At 48.3% G+C, this 22,172-nt stretch overlaps 1 protein-coding gene across 3 annotated transcripts in view; it reads left to right on the forward strand.

Moving 5' to 3' along the window:
- PDE7A (phosphodiesterase 7A) overlaps positions 1-22,172 on the forward strand; it is a 1,945,501-nt gene that overhangs the window by 851,094 nt on the left and 1,072,235 nt on the right. For all 3 annotated transcript variants that reach the window (XM_078687235.1, XM_078687233.1, XM_078687234.1), the window contains one exon: positions 20,488-20,588. In XM_078687235.1, coding sequence (XP_078543361.1) covers positions 20,488-20,588 — 101 coding nt within the window. The remainder of the gene's footprint in view (positions 1-20,487; positions 20,589-22,172) is intronic.

Below are 22,172 nucleotides of genomic sequence, written 5' to 3' on the forward strand. Positions count from 1 at the left end.
ACCACGAGCATCATTGTCACCGAGACAGTATACTGGCCCTACACCCCAAGGTGACACGGATACATCTTCTCATGATGAGGATGATGAAGAGGGCGAATTGCCAGATAATACACCTATTGATCCGTGGGAGGATTATGTCATTCCTATGCCTTCACCGCCTGCGCCACGCCCGTCAGATTCTCCGCCTGAGGATATTGGCGGATTTCATAATATTATGCAGCGTGCAGCTAATAGATTTGAATTGTCTGTCACAGTTGAGCAGTCTGACTGCTTTTTGCATGACTTTAAAGAGGGATATCGCAGAGTTACTGGAGCATTCCCCATTATTGATTACATTTGGAAGGAGGGCCTCAACATCATGAAAACGCCCGCTTCCATTCCTGCAGTCCTTCCAAGAATAGAGAAGAAGTATTGTGCGCCATCTGATACTCCATCTTGCTTAATAGGACACCCTCGACCAGACTGTCATATCCCCCAGGCTACACAACAGAGGTCCAAGAACCCTTCTGCTCCCATTTCAGCGCCACCTGACAAGGAAGGCCGGAGACTAGATGCCATAGGGAAGTTCTCTGCAAATGCAGCAGCCTCCATTAAGGCAGCTAATTCGTTGGCTATTTTGGCCCGTTATGATAGACAGATGTGGTCAGATCTGTCTGAGTTCCTTGATTTGGTCCCTGAGGATCGTCAGCAAGAGGTGCGCAGGATCGTGCTGGAGGGGGAAAGGGCAGCTTCGGAAATCATTGATTGTGCCCTTGATATTTCAAACACCAACTTCAGGCAATTGGCGGGAGCAGCAGTCCTCAGGCGTCCAGGTTGGCTCAGGGCTACCACCTTCAGACCTGAGGTCCAAACAAAAATCTTGGACATGGCGTACGATGGGGATTCCCTTTTTGGAAAACACATCGATTACGCTTTGCTTGCAATTAAAACGGATACGGACACAGCTAAATCCCTGGGTACCCTGCAATACAAGAGAGGATCCTTTAGAGGAGCAAGAGGCAGTGGTTACTCCTCCAGAGGGAACTATTCCAACCAACAAAATCGCCAGTACCAGTCTCAGTACAAACAACCGTACTATCAATCATCTCACAGACAGCCTGCCTCTGGTACTTTCTCTCATCAAGGAGGGAAACGGCGCTCAAACAATCAAGGGCGTGATTCCAACAAGCGCCAATGAGCTTTGCCGGACGTCAGCCATTCATCCTCCCCTTCCTGTGGGCGCCAAAATTTCTGCCTTTTACCAACAGTGGCGGAAAATAACTTCGGATCAGTGGGTCCTGGATCTTGTCAGGAATGGACACTCTGGAGTTTTTGCAGAAGCCACCAACAACGCCGCCCAGGGGTCCCCCTCCCCCTCGTCTTCACTTACTCTTCAAAGAGGCCTTAAAGATGCTACAAAAGAATGAGATAGAACGAGTTCCTGCTTCTCAGAAAGGGAAAGGATTTTATTCTCGCTACTTCCTCGTGGAGAAAAATTCAGAAGAGTGGCGTCCAATACTAGATCTGCGCAAGCTCAACAAATATCTAAAGAAACAGTTTTCGCATGGTAACGTTGACGGACATTCTGAATCGTCTCAACAAAGGGGACTTTATGGCTTCTCTGGATCTGCACGACGCCTACTTCCACATCCCTATTCACCCAAAACACCGCAAATACCTAAGATTCGCAGTGGCTGGCGTCCACTTTCAATTCAAAGTGCTTCCATTCGGCCTCAAATCGGCCCCCAGAATATTCACCAAATGTTTAGCCCCGGTGGCAGCCATGCTGAGGTCACAGGGAATACAAGTTTTCCCATACCTCGACGACTGGCTATTAAAAGGACCATCAACCTCGCCCTGATCCACTGTAACCCTCCACAATAGCCCTGAAATAGCGATTCTGGCTCCCCCCGCACCCTGTTCGAAGCAGCACGGCGGTGTGGCCCCAGAGTGCGGCTCAAAAGTGGCGGAATAGCGCTTACTCGCCGCCATCACCGGCCGGAGTGAACCGAGGCGGAGGCCGAGTACGAGTCGGGCCTGCTTCTGTCCCGAGGCCGACCGTCCCGCCCGGAAGAGTCTCCGCTGCTGCCCGAGACGAGCCATCGACACCAGGGCCCCCCCCTGAGACACGGGGGGGCCGATCAGGGGGAGTCTTCGCCCCGCAGCTGGAGCGACCTGTATCCCGGGCATCTCTTAAATCCAGCCCCTGGTCTGGGCCTACGCCCGGTGCGAAACCAGCGGAAGAGAGCCGAGGCAGATCCAGGCTGAGCTGACCCATACTGCCGGGTCGTTGAAGCATCACAACCGGCGCAGGGCCACCGCTACCCCCAGAACCACAGCGGGGCTGCAGACTCCGGAGACTGCACCCGAGGCGGACTGCGGCCCGGGGGCGTGATACGTCGGTCCCCGGCTTCGGCCTACACTGCAGCGGGGCCCGGCCGGTCAGCGACCGCTGATAAGCGGAGGGCCTCATGAACAGACACTGGGGGTGAAAGCTGGGTTACATCAGGCGCGATTGCACCCGCGCTGGCCCTCATCTTACCAGGACACTTGAAATTGCGTGGCGCTCCACATTGGGGCGCTAACTTGAGGCCCCGGCTTGGGCCTACGTGACGAGGCCGCAGGCGAGGCGACCTCCGGTGGCTTGGAAGAGGAAGACCCGCCTTCACGTCGCCATCTGGGACGCCTAGGGGCCAGCCCGGACCGAAAAGCCAGAGCCCCGACCCAGCCGAGCGAGGCCCCCCGTGGGAGACCTGGAGGACGCCTGGTACACGCAGACGGATTGCCGCGCAGCGTCCACGCACTCAGAGGTGAGGACTGGGGGGAGCTCGGGGGGCCTGATGATCGTGCCCCCGGCGGGAGGAGAGCAAACACCCACTCATTACTGACCCTTCCCTCGCAACCACGGGGGACTGCTTGAAGGGTCGAAACGGACAGCGGAAGAGCCCAGAGAGAGCGCCAAAAGACACCTCAAAGAGTCCTGGAGATGGCCCCTGCGACGTTGCCCCACCTTGCCTTACGCTGCTATTTGAAGCTCGGAGGGTACAAATCGAGCCCCCGGGGGGTCCTCTGATACACTTAGCGCTCACCTGCGCTTCGGGGCGCTTTGTCAGGGTGGACTAGAGACTGTTGCTGCCTAGTAAGCCCCGCTGGTCAAGGCTTTGAGGCCCGTAATCGGTGTCATACACCTCACCGGCTGACAACAATGGCGAGCTGCTGGAGATCCACGACTGCGACCCGTTACCACTTTGGCCTACGACGTTAGGCCCTATCACTAACGCAGAGCGCAAAACCGCACCTATTTTGACAGGAGCTGGGGACATCACGCCCGTCTACTGAACTGGCTTGGCAACCTAGCCCAGTGTCGCCAGGAACGCTTGCGGCCGCGAGATCGGAAGGGTGACTTTCCTGACCACGCGGGGCGGAGTAAATTGAACCGCACTACATAGAAGGATCAACCACAGCACGATGTCCAACACTAATCGCAGGGGGGGCCGGCCGATTAATGAGCTGCTCATGAAAACATCCACAAAAAGCGAGAAATCCCAGACACCCGCGTCTCCATCGGCAACCACACAAGGACGCTGAGGACGCTCCTATTACGAAATAGTTTCTGGAAACCCTCTTCAACACGCTACGTGAAGACTTCCAGACTTTAAAACAGGACCTGGTGAGTGAGCAGAGGGAACTACGCAGGGTCCTAGATGGACTGGGGGAAAGGGTGGTGGCGGTAGAAGAGTCTAACCATGCACGCTGTGAAGATCTGGTGCACCTCCAACAAGAAGTCCTCCGTCTTCGGGAGCAGCAGTTGGACCTCCAGGCTCACACGGAGGACCTTGAAAACCGCTCTCGGCGGAACATACAGATTAGAGGAGTACCATCAAAAGCGGAGGGGAACAGCGTCACGGTGTATCTCCAAGACCTCTTCCGAGAGATCCTCAATGAACCTGCTGACTTTCCCATCCGCATTGACCGGACGCACCGAGTGGGGTTACCCCGCCGTGCTCCTGCCCTCCCTCCGGACATCTTAGCTTTCCTCCCGGACTTTCCCTTGAAAGAAAGGATACTAAGCGAAGCTCGTCAAGCAAAACCCATCCGCTTCCGAGATTGCCCTGTTGAACTCTTCCAGGATCTCTCAGCTATAACGCTTCAAAAGCGCAAGGATTTCAAACCAGTCATCACGTTTCTGAAGGGAAAAGGGGTGCTCTACTCTTGGGGCCACCCGTTCCGCCTGATCTTCAAATGGGAAGGTACCCTACATCAGCTCCGCTCGCTTCAGGACACTTGTGCCCTATTGGGCCTTGAGCTACCAGACGACACAGCAGAGGGGGACTCTACCCCGGGGTCCTCCCAAGCTAATTGGACGCAACCCTCTGGAAGCGGCTGGCAACAGGTACGGAGACGCCGCACACCTAATCCTCGCCTCCGCCCGGATCCGGGGACGATCGCCAAAGACCGAGCCGCGGCCATCGAGGAAGTAGTCAAGGACACCGCTGCTAAGAGTGAGCCTGCCTCCGCTTGGGAGCCATACTTGATGCATCTTCTCAATGTGGGGGGGAGGGGGAGGGGCGGGGGAGCCACATGGGTCGCCACTGCCACAGCCTCCTTTATTTTTTAAACCTGCAGGTCTGAACTGACTCTGGATAGGCCTGGGACTATGACTTTTGTTTGGGGGCCACAAGTTGGGGTTAGGGTGGGTGAGAGAGGGGGGTGTCGCTGGGCGGGGAGGGCACAGGCTGTTTTGGGTAGGTGGGAGGGAGTACAGGGGATCGCTTGGGGAGTTGTTGGGGACCCGGGAGGGGAGCAGTATCGCGGGGGGGACAAGTGTGGGAGGGGACCAGTATGCCGAGGGGCGTCAACAGATCTCATGCGCCGACCATTGTTCACTAGACGCAACAATGGGTGAGTTACTACGCTTTGCCACTTTCATGTCACTCCATGATGACTGATACACTTAAGGTACTGTCTCTCAATGTAAAAGGCCTCAACAATCCGATACAAAGGAGAGCTGTCATTTCCTACCTGGAGCACTCGGGGGCAGACATCTGCTTATTGCAGGAGACTCACCTCTTACCTAAAGACTGGCACAGGATGCGCTCCCGAGCCTTCCCTCAGCAATTTTTTTCTTCACTTCCCACTAAGAAAGCAGGGATGGCCATGCTCGTGTCCCGGCGTTTCCGGGGCCGGGTGGGGGTTAAGGTAGGAGAAATTAAAGGACGCCTCCTAGCCTATACCCTCCTCATAGGGAATAGAACACTGACGATCGGTTCCATTTACGCACCAAACACAGGCCAGGAACCATTTCTGAAAAACGCACTTTCGGAAGCATTACAGCCACCTAACTCTCAGCTGCTCATTGGGGGGGACCTCAACTTAGTCATGGACACGAACAAAGACAGATCCGGGCACCGTTATGGGGAGACGGGTCCGCTATCTGAAGCAGGCGGGTTGTGGCTGCGGGAGCGGGGTCTGTTGGATCTCTGGAGGGCGATACATCCCAACGCAGTGCACTTCACCTTCTACTCACATGTACACCGCACATATGCGCGTTTAGATCACTTCTTAGGTTCCTCAGAGTTAACCTCCCGCGTCACTGATGTTTCCATTGTCCCGGCGGCCCTCTCTGACCCCGACGCGGTAGAACTGACGCTCAACATGCCCAAAACCTCACGCACCCCAGGCTCATGGTGACTTAATGAGACCCTTTTGCAGAAACCGGCCGTCACTAAACAAATCCATAAATGCATCTCGGATTACCTTGTCCCTAATGATAACTCCGCAACCTCGATGTCGGCACTCTGGGAGGCCTTGAAAGCTGTAGTCAGGGGGGAACTGATCGCAATTGCGGCCGCAGACACCAAAATCCGCAAAGAAAAGAGGGATGACCTCACAGCACAGGTAGCCGAGTTAGAAAGGGTTCACAGCCGCACCGGCGCTCCGAGAATCTGGCGACAGCTGAAAGCCGCTAGGACCCAACTGGCCAGCCTTGACACTGATAGAGCAGAATTCGCCGCTCTCCGACTCCGCCACACCTATTATGTAGGAGGCAACCGCAACGGGCGCCTCCTAGCCAGCGCCCTAAAAGCCAAGACTCAACGCTCCAAGATCACCACCCTCCTGGACGGCTCCGGAGAGGCCCTTACCAAAGAGACACAGGTTGCAGATGCCTTTCGCACGTTTTATGCCTCCCTATACAGCGAGGACAAAGTATCACCTACCGACATCGACGCATACTTGCAGTCAGCGGAAATCGCGCCGCTGTCTCAAACGAACGCAGAGGCCTTGGATGCCCCTATTCGCCTGGACGAAGTCCTAGCCGCTATCTCCCGCCTACGTCCGCTCAAATCGCCGGGCCCTGACGGCTTTTCATCAAGCTTCTATAAACTCTTCGGCCAGATCCTAGCGCGGTACTCACGAGACTATTTAACTCGTTTGAAGGCCCGAGCTCTATACCCCCGGATATGCTGGCTGTGGAGATAGTGGTACTGCCTAAGCCGGGCAAAAGCCTGACACATAGCTCTGCGTTCCGTCCCATCTCGTTACTTAATCTAGATTTGAAACTGTTCACAGGGGTACTAGCGGCCCGCCTGGGCCCCTTGCCTACCGGGAATCCTTGAACCGGATCAGTCGGGCTTCGTCCCGAACTGCCAATGCAGCGATAATACTAAAAGGCTACTGCATCTAGTAGATAAGACTCATTTCCAAAACTCAGACTCGGCGCTGTTGGCTATCGACGCAGAGAAAGCGTTCGACCAAGTCGACTGGACCTATTTGCAGAAGGTCCTACTGCGATACCAGCTGGGCGACCGCTTTCGAGCCTGGATCGCAAGCTGCTATTACCACCCTCAAGCTCGGGTCCGACTGGGAGGCCTCAAATCGGACCCCTTCGAGATACAGCGAGGCACACGTCAGAGGTGCCCTCTTTCGCCCCTCCTAATGCCCTTTACGTGGAGCCACTGGCGCAGAAAATCCGAGACAACCCTCACATCTGCGGTATTTCCTTCGGCCATGAACCTCACGTGGTGGGGCTGTACGCCGACGATATCATCGCTACCCTCGACCGACCATCCCACTCTATACCTGCTTTCCTGGAGGAACTGGAGAGCTTTGGAGCGGTGTCTGGCTTCAAAATTAACCAGGGGAAATCCTTAATTTTGCCTCTAGGTAGCAATGCCCACCTTCGCACTCCGGCACCTGTCTTTGGCTGCGATTTACAAACATCCACACAGCTCCCATATCTGGGAATTACTCTCACCTCCTCCACGGACTCAACGGTGACCCTTAACTATAAAAAGCTCACCTCCCAGATCCGAGCCGATCTTGCACGTTGGTCGAAGCAACCCCTTTCCTTACTGGGCCGCGTAGCGGCAGTGAAAATGTCGGCCTTACCTAAGGTTTTGTATGTCTTCCAAACTATCCCGATCCTACCACCTCCTGGCGCACTTGCTGACCTGCAAACCGACTTCCACCAGTTCATTTGGGAAAAGAAACGCGCGTGACTGCATAAACAAGTGGCACACAGAGCTGTAGACGAAGGTGGTCTCGGAATCCCCAACCTCTTACAATATTTTCAAGCCTCGCAACTCCGCTACTTGGTGGAATGGTATAGGCCAGAATCCGAGAAGAGATGGCTATTTCAAGATAGAGCAATGGCTCAGACCTCGCTATGGAAGATCCCATTCCTTGCTCGCCAACACAGACCACGATATCTTCTTCGCTCCCCCATCACGCGCACCATTGAGGACTTGGGACATGGTGGCGGTCAAGAGAGGCCTCACTACTTTCCCCTCCCCACTCACTCCGATCCTAGATAATCCGGAGTTCCCACCGGGCAACGACCCCCGCGCCTTTCCACAATGGCGTGGAACGGACTGCCGTTCTGCTGGCCCTTTCATTGATCTAGAGGGCTTTCTCCCCCTCACCGATATTGTACAGGGATATGGGGTGACCAAACCTCACATGTTCAGTACTTTCAACTCCGCCACTGGCTTTCAAGCCCGGAATGCGCTCCCCTATTCAGTCGGCGACTGACACCATTCGAGCAATGGTTGATAACGAAAGATTCTGATCGGCACCTTATCTCGGACCTTTACAGGATGCTATCACCCGCGGCCGGCCCAGGTAAGACGGCGGGACAGAAACGCTGGGAGACGGAACTCGGCAGGGCATTGTCGCCCAGGGAATGGGGGTTTGTATACTATAGAGCTGCGCACACCACTCGTAATACTAGTGCCAGAGAAGCTGCGGTGAAATTGGCCATATATTGGCACCTTACCCCGGTCAGACTCAATCAAAGCAACCCGCTTCGAAGCGCACTGTGCTGGAGAGGCTGCGGTGAGAGGGGCACTTTGACCCATCTCCTGTGGGACTGCCGCACACTCCAGGATTACTGGAAGGCGGTTATGGATGATATAGATTCCACCTTTGAAACTGAAATTCCACGCTTCCCCGCGTACACAATCTTGGGACTACCCAACGCGCTTACGTTTCCTCTGAGGTCCCCTCGCGGTAAACAGATGGGCATTGCCATGCAAGCAGCGTCACAACATATCCTGTCGCTCTGGGGATAGACCACCACACCCACTCACACTGGTTGGCTGCATAAACTATGGTTCACGCTGGGCATGGAGAGTATTCAAGCCACGCTTACACACACAGCAGACTCATTTCAGAAAGTTTGGCAGCCGCTTCTATCCCTCCTGTCCAAAGAATTTCAAGAAGTCACATGCCCAAAATATCTTCGCATTCTACGGCTTACAGGACCACCACATGATCCCCCCCTAAAATCGACTGCCCTGCAGCATATAGCTCTGAACATGTCATAACAGAAGCTCCAGGCAAACGGCATACTGGTCGGGGTGAGGGGAGGGAAGGGATGTTGGGGAGAGCGAGGGGGGTTTAGTTATTTTTCTTGTTCTGGTCAGTTGACCTTCTTGCATGGCACCTTCATCACAGCATTGGCTCTGCATATCTGTGTTGGCATATTGTTCTTGCTTACTTGATGTCCTTTAGAGAAGACACAATTGTCTGTCTCGCTCGCTATATGTGCCTGCTGCATACCTGCTATTCTGTATTGCCTATTTTTGCTATCAAAACCAATAAAACAAATTTGAAATTAAAAGGACCATCAAGAAACTCCACAATGGAAGCGGTCAAGAGTTCCCTCTCCCTCTTCTCAAATCTGGGACTGACCCTCAATTCGAACAAATCTCAGCTTCAACCTTGCCAGGAGTTGACCTTTCTGGGAGCGGTGTTGAACACATGCCAGTGCAAGGCGTTCTTGACTCAGGAGCGGCAAAACAAACTGTTAAAGCTAGCAAAACAAATATTTGCAAGAAGGTCACTTTCAGTTCGAACATTTGCTTCCCTTCTGGGGATGTGCTCATCTGCAATCAGCCTCATCCCTATGGCGAGACTCAGAATGAGGCCGCTACAGGAGGAATTACTTCGCCAGTGGAGGCAAGTCGACGGATCGTTCCACCGCATCAAAGTAACAACCAAGATGAAGCAAGCCTTTCTTTGGTGGTCGAAGGCGCACAATTTGTCACTGGGCCTCACTTTTCTCCAAGACATTCCAGAGTTCACCCTGACTACGGACGCTTCCATGGAAGGTTGGGGAGGTCACCTTCAGGACCTTCAGATTCAGGGACGATGGTCTCGTCAGTACCGGCAGAAACACATCAACAGCCTGGAGCTGAGGGCCATTTTTCTGTCCCTGCAAGCCTTCCTTCCAAGGATTGCGAATTCGTCCGTGCTGGTGCGTACGGACAATACCACCAGCATGTACTATATCAACAAACAGGGAGGAACAAAATCTCTCACCCTGTCGCTGGAGGCTCAAGAGATGTGGGAATGGGCCCTACGCCACGGCATATCCCTCAGAGCAGAACATGTGCAAGGCGTCCAGAACTCTCTAGCCGACAACCTCAGCAGGGCTTTCACGGGCTGTCACGGATGGGAGCTTGAACATCAAGTAGAGAGGATCTTTCAAACATGGGGAACACCAACACTGGATTTGTTTGCCACGCAGCAGAACAGCAAATGCCTGTTTTATGCCAGCAGGTTTCCTCACAGGGGCATGGGGAAATGCCCTTTTGATGAGATGGTCCGGAATATTTGCGTACGCTTATCCTCCGATTCCGCTCATCCCGAAAGTACTGCAAAAGATGAAGAGTGGAACATTGCACTCTCATCCTCATTGCTCCCTGTTGGCCAAGACAGTTTTGGTTTCAGGAGCTCCTTCTACTCTCTCAGCAGCCTCCACTTCGTCTCAAACCGACAGTGTCAATGTTAACAAGAGAGGGAGGCCAGATCCAACACCCGGATCCTCAATCACTGCACTTGCACGCTTGGCTCCTGACTTCCTAGAGTTCAAGGATCTTAACATCTCCTCAGACTGCAGGGCGATTTTATCACAGGCCCGTGCGCAAAGTACCATCAAGACCTATCGTTTTAAGTGGAAACAATTCTGTTCCTGGTGTGGAGAAAATAATGTTCATCCACGTCAAGCTCCTCCTGAAGCCATCCTTCCTTATCTACTGTCTTTAGCTAGGGCTGGACTCGTTTTCTCGTCCATTAAGGTGCATCTAGCGGCAATATCCAGGTTCAGGAAGAGTTCCAACAAACCATCCTTATGTTCATCATCTTTGATCAAACAATTCCTTAAAGGGCTATTCCGAGCTTTTCCACCAGTTCGTCTTCCTCCTCCTGAGTGGGATCTTAATATTGTTCTGTCTCAACTTCTAAAAAGGCCTTTTGAACCTATTCACAAGGCGGAGCTAAAGTTTCATACTTGGAAAGTGGCTATCTTACTGGCTCTCACATCAGCCCGCAGAGTCAGTGAGATACAGGCCTTCACTGTTGCACAGCCTTTCTTACAATTCTCTAAAAACTTTGTGACGCTTAGAACCAACCCAAGATTCATTCCAAAAGTACCGACCCAATTCCACATCAATCAACCGGTCAAGCTCAAGACTTTTTTCCCGGATCCTAAAACTCCAGCGGAGAAGGTTTTACATTCCCTGGATGTGAAACGGTGCCTTAAGTTTTATCTTCAAAAAACAAAGGATATCCCCAAATCTAATCAGCTTTTTGTTGCTTATGGTCGAGCCACCTTGGGTCAAGCTGTAACAAAGGCAACTACAGCTAGATGGTTGTCTTCTACGATTATCTTCTGTCATGACAAAGCTAACAAACCTTTAACAAGAAAGGTTAAAGCGCATTCCCTCAGAACTATGTCCGCGTCGACGGCCCTTTTTGCTGGAGTGACGCTGGAGAACATTTGCCGAGCTGCTGCGTGGAAAAGTGTGCACACTTTTACGAAGCACTACTGTCTGCAGTCGGCAGCTCATGTTGATACAGCAGTTGGAGAAGCGGTGCTGCAGCATCTTCTTCACTAAGGGTTAGACTCTTTATAGTCTTTTCTTCTTCATTTGACTGTTTTAAGCGTATGTATTTCATTATGATGTTTTTAGCATTTTCAAACGCTATCCTATATATGTAATGTACTTATGAAGGTTTTTGATGCATATGTTATGTAAACAAGTTTGTGCTCTATTACCTTCCTGGTTGTGTGGGGGTGTATATGATTTATTTTGTCTCCCACCTTCCTCTAATGACAGACATGATGTCACTGCTTGCTACTCTGATTCAGGCATGTGAATCTATGAAAGATACCCCAATACTGGATAAGAAAACAAGTTACTTACCTGTAACTATGGTTATCCAGTATTGGTATCTTTCATAGATTCACATGCACCCACCCTCCTCACCGGCACGGCAGTTCTGTTTTATGGATACTTATTCTCACTTGTGCTGGGAAAATCTGAGGAGAACTGCCTGAGCTGGGAAGGTTCTAGAGGGTGACTACAGCTGATTGACTGAGGCTACTTTTTCAGGTCTTTTTACATAATGAGGTAGATAGGCTGCTAAGTTTTGGGTCTAGCTAGGCCTTTAGGCTTTGCCAGCCTACTACAAGAAATGTTTAGGCACTGCTATTGTATATATTTTTACAGTGGGACTCCCGCCTCGACGACGGGGAATGATTCAGGTATGTGAATCTATGAAAGATACCAATACTGGATAACCGTAGTTACAGGTAAGTAACTTGTTTTCTTCCTTCCTTGGTGCCCAGTGTACCTCCCAGAGATTGTATCCTTTAGGTCGACTGATGAACGAATGTAGCAAATTTGACATGGACACCCAGCCGCTGAAGCAAGCCTAGACATGTTTGATACTGGTCCTTTGCACACTGGGGAAAAAGGAATCTTTAGCAGCCAGTCTTCCTGATAAGGATAAACACAGTCCTTGACGATGGAAAGCCACTGCTACCACGGCCATGCACTTGGTAAAGGCTCGTGGGGGGCGACTTTAGCCTGAAAGGGAGCACTTTGTATTGGTAATGTCTGGCACCTACTATGAAGTGTAGAAATGTCGGATGCTTTAGGTTGATTGGCTTATGGAAATACGCATCCTGCAGGTATATCAAGCACATTCAGTCTCCCTGCTGGAGGTGAGTCTATATGTAATGCGGGGGCCAGCATGGAAAATTCTCTCTGTGGATGGACTTGTTCAGAAGACATAGGTCCAATATAGGTCTGAATTCCACTTGGGTCCAGCAAACACTGAGAGTACACTCCCTTTCCTCTTTGTGAAGGAGGAACTTCCTCTATGGCAGATTTTTGTAGAAGACTGGAAACTTCTTATTGCAGTTGTTGCATCTGGTGGCATACAGATTTTACTGGAGGAATTGCCAGAGGTTGGTGAAGGAACCATAGAGAGTACCCATTTTGCAGCGTATTTAATACCCAGTGATCTTGTGTTATGTTGCGCCACGCTTGCAGATGATTGGCAATACTCCCCTCCCCCACCCCACTTGAATGGAGTACGGTGACGGAGGAAGCAATTGCTTATTGCTTCACTGGAGCCTTTGTAGAGGTTTGGTGCAGAGCTCCTCGACTGCCGGTAGAGCAGCGACCTTGCTAGTGCACTCTAGGTTGATGTTGATGCCTTTGAGACCATTAAGAGACTTGAATCCTCTGCTCATAGGGCCTGCGATCGTATGGCCTGTACCTACGATGGAAATAGTTTTTCTTTTTTCTAGGCCCACTGCCTTCAGAGTGTCGCGTTCAGCCTTCATCTTGGCTATTTCATCATCTTTATGGGAGCCAAAGAGTGAATTACTGGTAAAAGGCAGATTCAAAATGTGTTATTGAACTTCCAGCTTGAGTGCAGTAAGTTGGAGCCAAGACAAACCTCTTGCACTTATTCCATGTGCCCAAGCATATGCTGCCAGCATTGCACCATCTGCTGCCGCACTAATCATTTAGTTTGCTACAAGGCCTCCTTTCTGGAGAACTTCCTCAAACTTTTGACAGTCTTCTTTGGGCAACTTGTCTTTGAACCTCTCAAGGGAGTCCCATAAGGACCTACTGCATGGGTCTTTTTTGCTGATGCAGTGAGCATGAATCCAATGGAGGATCTGCTCTCTAGAACAGTGGATCTTGTTCTGTCAGTTTGTATTTTTTCAAGTTCCTCGCAAGGGCTGACTTGAGGGATGTCGATGTGAGGAAGGTGTCCATCACTGGCTAAATGAGCCCAGGCACCAAAGGTAACCGTGGCCTTGAAGCTGGGGGAGATCTCTGGTTCCTCTGTTCTTGATGCACGCTAGTCGCCGTGATCTGGATGTCCTGCGACCTCTCCTTCTGTGTCTGCTGGTCAGGAGAAGGAGAAAAAGAACCGCTCGACAACGAAAGTGGCACCTGTGCTGAGGATCTTAATGTGGATCCTCTAACAGTGTATGCTGCGGCGATAGAGTCTGCGTCAAGCTCCTGGACGATTCTCTAGACGCCAAGTTTCCTCAACGTCTAATGTGAATGCTTGGACATCGAGGACCTTTGAGCTACTAATGCTGGTGGAAAACTGTGCCCTGTTGACCCCGACCGGGGTGAGTACCTTGGCATCGAGCGACGTTGACCCAAAACCTCAGGATCACCTTATGCCAACTTTGAGGGTTGCTGGGAAGACGCCGATGGGACCCGATTTCTCGACGTCGGATGTGGAAGGTATGTTGCCAATGGAGACTGGTGCCTCTACGTCTATGGAGACCTTCGTCTCGACATTGATCGTTAAGTTGATGTTAACGGGGTCTGGTGCCTCGACGTTTAACACCGGTTGATTGACGCCTGACACCCGACACATGATGGGAGGCTTGGGGGTCATGGCTGCCTTAAAGGCACGGTGCCAGTTATTTCATTTTCTATTCCGTTAAGTGTTTTTACAGTGCAGCCTATGGGCTAACAATGCCTATCTTATTACATTGTAGTTCGTGCAGTTCAATAACGAGTATGAGTCTCTTTGCTTTCCTGTTTTTTCTTCCTATTAGTGTATGTAAGAGAATTAAAAACAGATATGTTTATTGATACAAATGCAATTTATGGAAGCACTGTCCAGCCTTGTTTTGTTTAAGGCTGCATTTTTTTATTTATGAGAAAAAAAAAAAATATATATATATATATATGTATGTGTGTATATATATATATATATATATATGTATGTGTGTGTATATATATATATATATATATATATATATATATATGTATATATATGTGTGTGTGTGTGTAGTATACCTGTGTGTGTGTATATATAACTGTATGCATATGATGTGGTGTTCTGTGCGCATGTATATGAAGTAATATATGTGTGCGTTTGTGTGTTCCGGGGTCCCGCACATGGGCGGGAATATTCAATGCTTATGACTATTAATGAGGATCCCCTGGAAGAGAAAAAGTGGTTTAAGCTTTCCAGAAATCAGCTTGTGCAATTTAAACCTCCACTTTGACAAAGTTAGCAGCCTCCGCAGTAGAAAGGATTCACTTCCTTCGGGCATTGATAACACAAGTCAAGCAAACTTGTTTTTTGAATTTACTATTTATGTAAAAGTCTTAAGAGCCTATTCAAGAAAGCTCACTCAACATTTTGGCAAGTTGCATTTCTTCCCTGATCAAACTGTCTTGCATGATCTTAGTTCTCTCAAAGACTTGGCTATATGCAAGACTTATTCAGGGCTGCATGCAGGACCAGTGTAGTCCCCACTCGAATGCTGAGAAGACCAATTGATACTTGCTGTAGGTGGCAGCTTTGCTATACTTGTGTGGTAGATAAGTGTCACAAATATGATGTATCATTCCATGAGTTACTTCTGTCTCAAGTCATATAAATGTATTCCTCCCTTCTAAGATGGGAATCCTTTTTCTGCAGAAAGCCTGTGTACAGTGATCCTAAAGGGATTCTTCATATGGAGGAAGCACACTAGACCTGAAGGGTACTCACCTGCCTTGAAGTCTTTTCAAGCAGCACTGAAGGACAGTGTAATACTCATGCAAAGAGACAGTACCACTACTTTGGCTCACCTTAAAATAAGGTTGGAAGAAATGAAGGACCCGGTCATTGAACATGCTGGGGGTTTGACTCTGTGTCTTCACTAAGATGGAACATTTTAATCAAATTAAGCCTCCTGCTTGGAGATCAGAACAAGCAAGAGATGTTCTGATCAGAAAGTGGTCATGTTCAAGTCATCCGTGACAGAGTGGAACCTCAGATCAATTTGTGGAGTTCGAAAGGGCTTTGCGTCCATCTTTCAAGTATAAGCTTTCAATGGGAATGTGCTTTTGATTTAATAGTCAAAGTCCTTTTTGTACACTTTTCTACTGATCACGTTAATTGTCAAATTGAAGCAAGCTAGAACAAGCAATGACCATAACCTGTGGCCATGGTAAAACTAATAGGTAATTTTGAGCATAATGAATGCGCATGATGGGGTATTGCATGGAAGATGGTATGAAAATGTTAAAGGCCAATAATAAAAATAAAAACTGCATGTAAAATGCCCAATATGATGTGTATTGTTTTATTGTGTGCATCTGTGAAATTATTCCCACAATTTGCATAATGTACGCTCTGCCAGAATGGTGGTAAATCATTGGAATGTGGTGGGCCATTCTTGGAATGAGATGGTAATAGTATGCAAGTTAGTGTATTTTCTTGTGGTACTAGTACTTGTTGAGTACATAATAAAAATGATAAACTGATGTTTCAGCACTTTTGAAAATGATGGTATTTCCAGACTAAATTTGTTTTCATGACCGTAAGCCTCTGTTCTGGAGGATATATATGTTTTCTAATTGTCCTAAATTCAAACACTGATGTTTGGGAACAAACTAAATGCATTTCCAAATACATATTTTAGGCTCTTTGAGTTCTAGTCACTGCTGCAATTTTAGCCTTTAATATTGTCTCACCAATCCACTACCTGAACCTGTAACTACTTGTTACAACTGTAAAATCTGTCTCGTTATGTGGCCTATGATTTGAATTTTTATTTTTTATTTTAGTTACTTTCTTCTTCCACTTAGATTGTCTTTCATAACATATTCTGAGAGTTTATGGAAAGAACCATGAGGAATACATCAGAACAAATGAAACAAGAAATGAAGTAATATGCTGTAAAATGATGGCACCTCTGAAATTGAATTTTTATGAGCTTCCTTTTAACACTTATCGGAAATTGTACTGAAAGTGCAGCATTTTTGCCATGTTTTCTCAAAACTGTCTTGTGGTGGGTGAACCACTAACGGGCACACTAGGAACTATTGAGATAATTCATGAGGGACCCAATTGGTCTGTTGAAAATGTATGAGAAGATTCTGACGTGAAAGCTTCATTTTTTTAAAAATCTCTGCTGCTCAGCAACTTGTAGGTCATCTGCTCGTTTGCAAAGTGCCTCAAACTCTACAGCTAGGGTGGGACAAGCTTCTATGGAATATCTGATTAGTTATCAGTTTTCATGTTAATGTCCACTTTATCCTCTCCTCTGGATTTGTGTCCTCCTACATCTAATTTGGAGTGCTTGTTGTTTAGTATTCATAATAATCATTGAACATACCTTGATAAAAATATGAAGTTGCTTATTGTAGTTTTAACGTGTGGGAATCTTCATTGACTTCATGGAAAATCGTGAGTGGCTTCAAGTGTCTATGTTCCTCATACTTTTAAGCTTCAAAACAAACCATCAGTCTTGAAAAGCAGTGTCTTTGGAAGTATGTGGTGTTGCCAAAAGGCATAATGCAGTTTTTCACCTTTTACATCTGTGCTGCCAATATGCCAGTTTTCTTACATTTTTCTTGTAGGAGGCTGCCATAGTATATGGTGCACACTTAAGTGAAGCACCCTGCACTAATCCAGACAACCCTTACGGTGATTTTAGTGGTCTTACACAACCATAGAAATCTCTCGAAGTGGTAGCTGTGGAGAGCAGCCTTCAGGCTTAGCCCTGAAGGAGTGTTAAGCTGCTTGTTTTAGGAGAACTAATCATCTGTGTAGGTTAAACGAAAAAGAACTACAGAGTGTAGAGCTAAAAGGTTATATTTATTATACACACTCACTAACACATTGGTATAGCTCCTAATCAGAGATATGAAAATAATACAGACTATTTTAAAAGGAAACAGACAAGTAAGCACAAATACACAGTGGTCTCAAGGGGCGATATAACCATATACTAAAGAAGTGGAATGCGAACTGCGACCAAACTCGAGACCTGACCCTTAAGACTCAGAAGAGATGGAGACCCAAGGAAACACCCAAGGTAAGTACTCAGGAACATCAGGGAGGCGGTGTGCAGAGTGGGTGAGCAGCCACGTACTCAATGCAAGTCAGTGGGGAAGTCGCGGTTGTGAAGGACCCTTCCCAGTTGACCCTGAAGAAACCCAGTGGAAGATGAAAGCTTGGAGACACACTCCAGACGTGGATACCATAGGTGCGAAGTGATGTCGGAGACTGCCGTAGACCACAATCGAGGACTTCAGTGTAGATGTCACTGGTGAAGTAGGTGAAAGAGTCCGTTGGTTTCCAAGGATGGTTTCTTGAAGAGAAGTACATTCAAGCACAGGGGACAGTTTACGCCACTCGGGAGTGCCCAGGAGGCACGGAAGACCACAGATGACAGAAGATGCATAAGAGTTGATGTTGGCGCTACAGCTATGAGGACCAGGCAAAGCTGTGAAAGACCAGGAGCCGTTCACGAGCTGTTACACATCGAAAGTCAAGAACGGAGTGGGGGGGGGGGGTAGGGGTAGGGGTACTGTGTCCTGTGTCCGACAGGAGCACAAACAAGCATCGGCAGCAGCAACAGACATGGTAAATGAAGAAGGTGGAGTGTCGGGACCGGCATGGTCCAGGGGACTCACCAAATGCAGGGGAGTCAGAGCAGCCCCCAAGCAAGCAGGGAAGCACACTAAATCCAAAGAATACCCTCAGGAAGACCCACAGACACAGGAGTTGCAAGAGGACCTCGAGCAGCTTACCTAGTATGCAGGCAAAACAGTGCATAGGATGCGGTGAGGAATAAGATCTTTGCAACAACAGATGCTGGAGCTTCTTGTAGCCCAAAAGATCTTTGCAGGACTGAGTCATCAAACCTTGGCAAATGCAAGTCGACGCAGTGCACAAGAGATCTGTTTCAGCTGTTCCAACGAGGGATACTGTCCTCAAACTTGGTGAGAAGACTGCGCAGGCTTCGAGAGAGTTGCAGAACCATCTCCTATGTTGCGGAGCCTTTTGGAGTACGTGGGACCTCAGGAGCAGCAGACCAGTCTGCTTTGTTGCGTTTTCTCCAGATGCAGGGGAGTGACTCCTTCACTCAAAGGGAGATTACTTCAAGTGTCTTGGATGTCCACAGGTCTGTAGAAAAAACTGGATCAGGCACAGACAACGCAAAGGATTGGCAGGACGACGAGGCCAGGAACAGCAAGAGTCTTCCTTTATGCAGTCTTTGTTCCAGGCGAAGTCCAGCGTAGTCCAAGGGGTCCAGACGGTTGAAGTGGAAGTGGTTTCGGATCTGAATCTTGTCCCACGACGAGTCTAAAGAGCCACCCTCAGGTAAGTCTTTAAGTACCCTAAGGAAAGGGTTGGGACAATTCAGAAGTCTCACCCAGAGGAGGGGCTGGATAGAGGGCAGGTTACTTCCATGTCCTTTGTGTAGTTTCGTGCCAGAGCGGGAGACAATAGCTCCCTGAACTGGATTCAACTGGAGTATGCAAGGAGGCCACCAAATGTGCCCTTCAAAGCAGTCTGGTGCCACTGGCAAGTGCCCCCACCCCAGCCAAGCCCACTAAGTCCTGTCTGGGAGGTGGTCACACATGCCTGTGACAGGAATTTTATTGTCCTACCTTCCCCTGCTCAAGCTCAGCAACAAGAGAGCAGAATCGTGTCTGTGGTCATCAGCAGCACTAGCTTGCTTTTAGACCCTGAAAATCTGGCTGGTACCAGGAATACAGGTGGGGGCTCCCTAGGGGTGCCCCCAGTACACAAGATCCTGCATCCAATACTGGAATTGGTGTTTGGGTAGAATTCCAACATGTTTGATACCAAACAAGACCGGTTTTGGTGCAGTCCGTATATAGTTGGACATCTCCATAATTGACTTGATGTCCACTATATGTACAAAATGGCTGACCGCACTTACAAAGCCTGGAGAATCGACTCATGGGTTTAGAGGGGGTGTCCTGCTCATGCAGGGCACCCTCACACTTATATCCTAGCACCCTGCATTCAGGACTGAAAGGCCTACCTTAGGGGTAACTTATAGATTTTAAGTGCAGTGACCTCCGATATAAGGAAGCCTATATCTGCTGTGAGTGGTGCTCACACAGGCTGCAATGGCATATCAGTTGTCACAGTTTGAGTGGTCTCATGTGTGGCATAATACATGATGCAGCCCATGGGTGACTCCTGGTGTACCTATGCCCTCGGTACCTTAGTACTTATGCTAGGGACTTAGGAGGGTACACCAGTAGCCAATTGGGAATGTACCAAAGTACTTACCATAGTCCAATTTAGGGAGAGAACACAATGACTAGGGTCCTGATAAGCAGGCTCCTAGTCAGAAAACAGAATGACACAAGCAAAAAGTGGGGGTAACCATGAAAGCAGATATTACTTTCATCACATTTCTTTTTCAAAATGAGTCAATTGGAAATCCTAATCTTTTTTCTTTTAAAGAAAAGGTGTTATTAACAAAGGCATTATTTAAAATACTTAATTGAGAGCCTTTTGTTTGATTCCACAAATAGGCAAATCTATTCAGAGTTCATTAATTCAGGGAGCACTTGATAATGGAGAACTGGGTTTACAAATAAGTAATTTTGCTTTTAATTTTCACCCTTTTCCCCACAAACTCCAAACCTCCATTCGTTTAGGTTTGGCATTATTAGGGTCTTCATTATGAAACTCTAAGGAAACTTTTTATTTTAATTAAGTATTGCAGCCAGTATATGCAGAGTTCACTTATTGAAGAATTGCATGTGGGTGGAGGTATGGGAGAGGTTGAAATGTATTTCCTTTCTTAAACAAATCTGTTTCAAGAAACCTTTTTAGAAGTAGTTTGCTTGTACATTCATATATGTTTTGTATATATCTTAAATATAATTCTGCTGTTTGTTTTGTGTTCAGTTGCGGTACAAGATGATTATCACAGTCAAAATCCATATCACAATGGAGTCCATGCTGCAGATGTTATTCAGGCCCTATACTGTTTTTTATGTGAACCTAAGGTAAGTGATACAGAACAGGTATCTTTTGTGCGCTACAGACAGTGCTTTAAGCAAGCCCAGCAATTATATGTTACGCAAGTTTGTTATTATCCTCTAATGGTCTTCTCCTTTTAACCCTTGTTCCAAACACCTATGATGCATTCTTGGCCTCTGATCTCCTTCAGATAATCAGCCAATGATCTAAGCATTTGAGTGTTTTTTCAGCTGCAGAAATGACATTTTAATATTCGGGTACTAGACTTTACCAGTGCTCTACTGATTCATTTAATCAGCTATCAGAACTTAACCGAAGTATGTACTGCCTTTTAAATGCTATTTTGCTTACTGTTTCTTCTTGTGAATCGAACATTGAGAAGTCATGTTTGTGCTTTTTCAGTGTTATGTCTTTTGAACATGGATTCAATCTAAAAGCAAAATAAAATGAAATCCCCACTTTATATCTTATTTAGCAGTCTGTCAATTATTAAGAGGGTAACACTTGCAACTTCTCTACGTTCAATGAATTGGTCTGACAATTCACATGAGCACCCCACACACACCAAATTTGTATAGATCATACATTGGGATACTTTTCTTAATTCATGAATATTTCAGATAGCGTACAGAAGTTAAGCAGGACTTTCTCACAGAACTGTCAATTGTGCCAAAATGCTAGTAAGCTCCAAGCCATTGCAGTTTATTATCATCCCTATTAGCACCAGTTCTTTGTAGCACTAGCTAGTGATTGTAAGGAGTCAATAACTAGACTTTAGTTAAGAGCCATATGAGCCTGCAAAGAACATTTTTAGGTATTAATTTTTAGGTCTCGCCTAGGCAGCACGCATGCGATGCTCTAGGAGGGCCTTTAGCCATCGGTCTTCACTTTTGAAGCACTGCACTTGTGGCGGCATCCACCTTGCGGGAGCTAGCAGCAGGACGGCCACGTTAATTACAAACATATGCCCCTGCTCGCTCCCGCAAGGGGGATGCCGCCACAAGCACAAGAAGACCGCCGTACTGCTTTTGAGTCCACTGTGCCAGACGGATCCAAGACCCGCAGAGGTTTTATTCATAGCACCTGGAGGAACTTAACTGATGGAAATAAAAAGAACTCCAGTGTAGGCGCCTGTCTTTGATCCTTACCGTAACACTGCGCTTCTATAACAAGATGGTAAAGCGCATGCGCACTTGCCTCTTCTACAGCGAGGTGGAAGACATTTGCACTTACCCCGGTCTGAGGAGCAGCAGATGTCTTTTACAAATAACATTTTAATGGCAAATGTATCCTCTCATCATGAGTTGTCATACATAGAGCGGTATAAACGGGCTTGGGGGACCAGGCGTAGACTGCATTAGACACCCCAGGACATGATGGAGGGCACATAACATGGGCAGCGCTAGACGTCCAGCTATTGCATTAGTTTATTGGATATACAGGCACAGCAAACAAGTGTCTGTTTGCTATGCCTTATAAAGGTCCGTCAGCACCGCATTGTCTTGTCCGATGTGAGAACAAGCTGAATTGGTAGCACATAACCCCCGGTTTTTATATTACTCATCTTTTGAAGGATTCTTTCACACATTTACCTTACAACATTTAGAACC

Source organism: Lissotriton helveticus, chromosome 4_1 (assembly GCF_964261635.1).
Source record: "Lissotriton helveticus chromosome 4_1, aLisHel1.1, whole genome shotgun sequence".
Classification (NCBI taxonomy): domain Eukaryota; kingdom Metazoa; phylum Chordata; class Amphibia; order Caudata; family Salamandridae; genus Lissotriton; species Lissotriton helveticus.